The sequence below is a fragment of the Chinchilla lanigera genome, unplaced genomic scaffold (assembly GCF_000276665.1).
Source record: "Chinchilla lanigera isolate Chin_1 unplaced genomic scaffold, ChiLan1.0 scaffold00046, whole genome shotgun sequence".
NCBI classification, from domain to species: Eukaryota; Metazoa; Chordata; class Mammalia; order Rodentia; family Chinchillidae; genus Chinchilla; species Chinchilla lanigera.
In genome coordinates this window covers 4676722-4683677 of record NW_004955447.1, presented here as the reverse complement: position 1 = coordinate 4683677, position 6956 = coordinate 4676722, and the positions used below count along the sequence as shown (strand labels likewise).

Below are 6956 nucleotides of genomic sequence, written 5' to 3'. Positions count from 1 at the left end.
TGTGAAAATGGTCATACTACCAAAATTGTTGTACAGATTCAATGCAATTCCCATTAAACTACCATTAGCATACCTCACAAATCTAGAGAAAACATTCCTTAAATTCATCTGAAACCAGAAGAGACCCAGAATAGCAAAACCAGTCCTGCACAACAAAGACAAATCAGGTGGAATCACAATCCCTGACCTGAAATTATATGACTAAGCTACTGTCATAAAATCAACATGGTACTGGCTAAAAAACAGATCAGAGGACCAATGGAACAGACTGGAAGAAACACACACAACCACAAACACGCTCAACCACCTAGTCTTTGATAAAGGGGTCAAACAAACTCACTGAAAGAGAGATAGCCTCTTTAATAAATGTTGCTGGAAAAATTGGCTTGCCATCTGCCAAAGACTGAAAATAGACCCAAGTCTATCACTATGCACCAAACTAAAGACAAATGGATCACAGATCTCAATATTAAAACAGAAACACTAAATCTATTGGAAGAGAAATTATGCAAAAACCTTGAAGGCATAGGGGTAGGCATATCTCTCATAGAGAGTTCATGAACAAAAACCAAACTGCACGTGAAGCACTTCAAAGAATCAACAACTGGGATCTCATCCTACTGAAAAGTTTCTGCACATCTAAAGCAATCACCAGCAGAGTAAAAAGAAAACTTGCAAATTGGGAAAAAATTTTACCTGACTGTCCCTTAGACAAAGGGCTTCTATGTAGAACATATAAAGAATTAGAAAACATCAGCTCCCCATATTCAAAGACCCAATCCACAAGTGGGCAGCTGAGATGAACACACACTTCTCAGTTAGAGAAATACAGATGGCAAATAAATACATGAGGAAATGTTCAACATCATTAGTCATTTGAGAAATGCAAATTAAAACAACATTGAGCTTTCATTTCACCCCAGCAAGAATGGCTATCATTAAGAAATCAACCTACTGGGGAGATAGCTCAGTGGCATAAATGCCTGCCTGGCAAGCGCAAGGTCCTGAGTTCAATTCCTGGTACCAAAAAACAAACAAACAAACAACAACAACAACAAAAAAAAAAAAAACCAAAAAAACCAAAGAAATCAACCAATAACAAATGCTGGCAAGGCTGTGGAGAGATAGGAAGTCTTCTCCACTGCTGGTCGGAATGCAACCACTGTTGAAATCAGTGTGGAGATTCCTCAGCAAACTAGGTATAGAGGTCCCATTCAACACAGTTATACACCTTTTGGGGATTTTCCCAGAAGATCTGAAAACATCATATCCCAGTGATATATGTGCACCCTTGTTCATAGCAGCACAATTTGTAATTGGTAAGTTGTGGAAGCAACCCAAATGTCCATCCATTGAGGGATGGATAAAAAAAAAATTGTGGTACTTTTATATAATGGAATATTACTCAGGTATAAAGAAAGATAAACTCAAGGCTTTTACAGTAAATGGTCACAACTAGAGACTCATAATTGAAATAAACCAGACCTTCATGTGTAAGCAAAGTATTGTCTTACTAGTATGAGAACCTGAAAAAATAAATAAAAATTAGGAGGTATGATGGACATTGTGAAATGAAAGGAAAATGCTCAAAAGTAAACAGCAACTGGGGTGAGGGAAAAGAGAAAAGAAAGAAGGGGAAATTCTGTATGTATGTATATACAGAATAGCTAACATAGTTGTACTACTGACCTCTATCACTTTATTGAAAGAATAGTTAATGATTACTTATTTGATCAATCTTGCATGCCTCTCTTGGCTTTCCTGAGAAACCACTTTGAAGATATCAATATGTAATACAACAACCATTATTAATTTCCTACCACTTTGTCTGTAATTCTGTATTGTTTGTATTGTTCTTATGCTATTTTGTAAATGGATGTTTGTTTGTTAAAAAAAAAGAGCAATGGTAGTCCTAGATTACATTAGTGTCTTTCAGATTTATGTTATAATTGGTTGCTTTGCACATAATTTTAATTTTCCAATTCACAGTTCACAGAGTTTAGTTTTTAGAACTGGAAGACAGTAAGATGCCATGCTTTATGTGTTGCCTTGGTTTTCTGTTCAGTATACTTACCAACTAATTCATTGTATGAATGACTTATTGGTGCGTTGTTTAAATAATTATTCCCATGAGGCTATTACCCTCTGAAAAGAAACCTTACCATCCGTAGAAAGTGCTCCCCATCCTGTAACTACAACGCTGTCATTTTCTGAGAGTTTCATTTTCTCTTCAGGAAGACAAATCCTATGAACATACTTTGTAAAAGAAACTTCCTTATCCAGCTGCACAAGGGCGATGTCATTTTGAAATGATGAACTGCTATAATTTTCATGAAGAATGATATTTTGGACTTTTCTTGTCATATACGGTTCATTCACTGAAGTTCCAAAGTTGACAGTCCAGTATTTTGAATGAGTTCTCCTAGAGGATACAATTTAATGTAAAGACATTCAGGCAGCACTGTAAGCATGTAAATTCTTGGGTGTAAAAATTTCTCTGACATGGAGATGTTGTAAATGTTGCAGCACACCTAACAGTGCTAAACTTGCTAGCTCTCTGTAGATGATCCGAAAGAGGGTTACTGTTTCTCTGGACTAAGTCAGCTACATCCAGGTTCTTAGCATGTGACCTGGGCAGGAATTGTATGAGCATCCTCAGCTCCATAAGTGGATGGGGTCCAAATTAGTCTCACTGCTCTACACTCTGGGTTCAGAGAGCCTGTGGCAGGCACTGATGCCTATGAACATAAAAATACTGCAGCCCTTCCCCAGCCAATCACTGCATTATGTTTATGTTCTTATGTTTAGCCAATGCATCCTTTTTTCTAATTTAGATTCCCCGACCAACGTTTCAAGTTTCTCACTGAGACTCTTTCTTGGTTTAAGACGTAACGTCCTATTTGACTATTCTCACTGGTCCCATAGACAGTCTGGTACCTCTTTTTTTTTAAGTTTCAATATCTTCATGTTGTGGCTCCCATTTTCAAAATGTCAGTGACTCCACACACTCAAAACAGTGTCTTTTAAGCTCATTCCTTTAAAATCAATTGAGGATCTACCTCCAGAAATTTGTATTTGAAAAAACTAGTGAATAGTTGTTTAAGAATCTTAAATTCTAAGGTGGCTTATGGTGGCAAGTGATTTTGAAAATCATTTCAGTATGACAAATTTTATGAATTTACTTTGTAAAATATACCTAAGTTTTTTGCCATTTAGAGTTGCTCACCACTGATGTGCTTAAGTTGTCTAAATATGTTTTCTAATGTTCTCTTAATCTTCTGTACAGTAAGGTGTTCTTCATTACCAGAGGAGTACAACTCATGTTGTCCCACCTCCACACCATAAAGGAGGCTTTTCCCCAACCATAAATGCATGCTATTCTTTCACATCCACCATCCTATCAATCAAATATATCTTTCAGATCCAAGTCAAATCCTACATCTTCATACTACACCTTGCCATCTTTCTTCAAATATCTATAGGATTTACCAGGGGCCAGGGATATAGCTCAGCAGCAAAGTGTCTGTCTGGATTTACTATCAGTCCTGTATTTGATATTTACCACACTATACTGTTTTGTACTTTTAATATATGACATTTATGTTTTTAGACTAGATTACAAATCCTTAGATTGGAAGACAAAGAAGCACCTGGTAACTGAAATCAAATGTACCTGAATTTACATTTCAGTTCTGTTACTTAAGAGCTATCTATCAGCCAAGTAAAGAGCATCACATTTTCTAAGTCTTACTTTCCTCATTTTCAGGTTGATTCAATTAAGTGTTGCCCTTCCCCGATGTGGGCAAGCAGGTCTGCACTGGACTCAGGGCCTCCCTCGTCCAGACCCACAATGCCCTTCTCCTGACACAGACAAGTAGGACCAAGCAGGATGCTCCGCCACCACTGCCGTAATGCAAGGACGAGATCATGTGTCAACTCCAGGCTGGCTCTACATTTTGCTTCCTCTTAGCATGGAGCAGCAAATGTGAGGAGTATTCAAACAACCTGATCCTGGGTGAGGACAACTCTTGGGAAGAGAAAGGAGCAACCAAACCCAGTGATGGTTGACATGAGGCCAACAGTCCACTGGAGCCTTTGCCTCCATGGTCTGCATCCCTCAGGGCCCAGAGGACTGATGGCCTCTCCCATCTACCAATGGGAGTAGGACACTCCTTGGCTTGGGTGGCAACCACAGTCTAGGGTGATCAGAGGCCTCCAGTGCAGGGTAGGGGGCATCTCAAAAACTGCAGGCCCTAAAGCTAGCAGAAAAAATTGTGACTGGATTCCAAGACTGCAGATCTTTGAAAGAAATCACTCATTCAAAAACACAGGAATTTTTTCTTTGACTCACACCTTTTTTCTATTTTTTTATAATTTTTCTCTTTCCTTCATCAGTTTTTTGGGAATTGAGGGTTTTTTTCCTTTCTTTTTTTCCTTTCTTTTTTTTCCTTTCTTTTTTCAATTTCTTTTTGCTCTTCCTCTTTCAATTTTTTCTTCTTCCTTTCAACTTCTTTTAGTTTCATGAATTTTGCTCTCTTTTTTCTTCTTTTTCTTGTTTGTTTATTCCTATGACTGATCTCTAGCACTATTTGCTTTTACTTCTCAGTAAGACCCCCATCTCACTTTTATCTCCATTTTTTATATAACATTGATTAATTTCTCAAATTTTGCTTTATATCATTCTCTAGTTCCCCATTCATCTGGCTTTACTAGTGTAACTGCTAAGCTTTAAGAACCCCTACATAGCTAGTTAGCATTATCCAATTCATGTAGAATACTGTTGTAGGGTTAATAGAGGTAAAATTGTTTTGTTTAGTAGATGTTTACTTTAGGTCAACAGTAGGCCAATATTTGGTTTACTTTAGTGTTTATACATACTACAACTCATAATATAATTATAAATCTCTTTTCCTTGGGAAAGTGTGGTCCTTAGGGTTTATTAAAAGTCAGTTTGTATTTGGAGTTATTTTCGGTGATGACTTTATTTACTATAGCCAAGGTGACAGAAGTATTGTTATTAGTTGGTTCTCTTGGGATGCCAATATCTGGTTGCCTTGAAAGTCATTAACAATGTTGTGGTCCATTCTTGAGTACTGCGTCTAATACGCTGCAGCTTCCATCCCAAATAAACAGAGGTGGCTGAATCCTAAATCACAGGTGAAGGCCAATGGTTAGTAATTTCCAGAGGACACTTGATTAGTACATGGTAACTACAAATTTCTCCACGATAGGGACAACTTTCCACTGCAATTATCTGCCAAGCCTCAACACAAAAATAAACAAAAAACAGAAGCATGAGAAAGCAAGTCCACAAAATACCTTCAAAGTCTCCCAGATCCCTAAACCTGATCAAAGGGATATCAAAGAGGAGGGAACCACAAGACCAACACCCACGTTATTAGGAATGAGATCAGAGGAGATAACAGGACAGATCAACAAGGCATTTGACAGCTCACAGACGATACAAGTTATAAGATATTGGGCCAAGTAAATAAAATCATCAGTGAGTCTAGAAAAGACATGAATAAAAAATAAAATAAAAGAGTTAAACAACAGCATGCAAGACATGCAAGACCAGCATAGTAAAGAATAAGAGCTCACAAAATGTCTCCAAACAGAAATTCAGGAGATTAAAATTCTATCAAAAGTATGGAAGGCAGAGAGAATCAGTGTCAGAATAAGACAGGGCTGTTTTTTTGGTAACCAATTAATGAGATACCTTCAACACAATAAGAGACCATAAAAAATGGATCAAATCATTCCTAGCTGATGAAAAGAACACTAATCTAAGATTAACTGGAATAGTAATTAGTTAAAAATTAGAAGACAGCACAAATGGCATAAAAAATCCTGTTTACTGAGATAATAGCAGAAAACATTCCAAGTAAGGGTAAAGGACTTAATGTACAAATAAATGAAACATACAAAATCCCAAATAGCCATGTTCAGGAAGGAACTTCTCTGCCATAGGTCATAGTCAAAATCCCAGAACTCCACCATAAGAACAGAATCACAAAAGCAGTATGAAATAAGCAATAAATCACTTGTACAGTTAAGCCCATTAGAATTGTAGCAGACTTTTAATACAAACCAAAGGCCATGAGAGCTTGAGTGGAAGTGTTTCAAGCCCACAAGGAAATAATTTTCAATCCAGACTGATATATCCTGCAATACTATCTTTCAAATTTTATGGAGAAATCAAATACTTTCATGGTAAAGAGCACCTAAAGAAATTCATGACCACAAAACTAGTACTCCAAAAAATTCTGAAGGATATTCTAGAGAGAATGAAGCTAACAACAATAAAAGGTCTAATGTCATGAATACATCACATAAAGTGAACAGTTAAAATAAATGGAAAAGAAACAAAATTCAACAGTGTTCTGTATATATAAAACACATTTAACCCCAAAAGAAACGAATAGACTAAGAATCAAAGGATGGTAAACAATATTCCATGCAATGGGAACCAGAAACAAGCAGGAGTAGCTATTCTATATTCAGACAAAGTAGATATCAAGTCAAACTGATTAAAAGAGGCAAAAAAGATCACTACATACTGGTGAAGGGAACACTCCAAAGGAAGAGATAACAATTATTAACATATAGGTGCAAAAATAGTGCATTCAACTTTATAAAACAAGTAAAAGATATGTTGAACATAAAAGATCAGATAAACACAATTATAGTGGGGGACATCAGTACCCCACTATAACAAATAGACAGTGGTGGTGCCTCCCTGACCAGCGTGCAAGGCAGGCAGAACCCTGGGCACATCCTCTGGGGCCTTGATGGCTACTGGCCACACCCATAGTGTGTCAGGGGGTTGCTGGGCTGAACACCAGACACCTTTAGGAACCCTGGTGAGCCATTCTGGTGCCACCCTCACTAGTGTGTAAGACACATGAAGCCCTGGGCAACTTCTGGAGCCTTGGTGGTCACTGCCAGAACAACTC

The 6956-nt window shown here is 37.4% G+C and overlaps 1 protein-coding gene across 1 annotated transcript in view; it reads right to left on the bottom strand.

The window, feature by feature from the left end:
* Window positions 1-2121: 2121 nt before the first annotated feature.
* LOC106146286 (transmembrane protease serine 11B-like) overlaps window positions 2122-6956 on the bottom strand; it is a 40649-nt gene continuing 35814 nt past the window's right edge. The window contains exon 8 of the mRNA XM_013518476.1: window positions 2122-2422. Coding sequence (XP_013373930.1) covers window positions 2122-2422 — 301 coding nt within the window. The remainder of the gene's footprint in view (window positions 2423-6956) is intronic.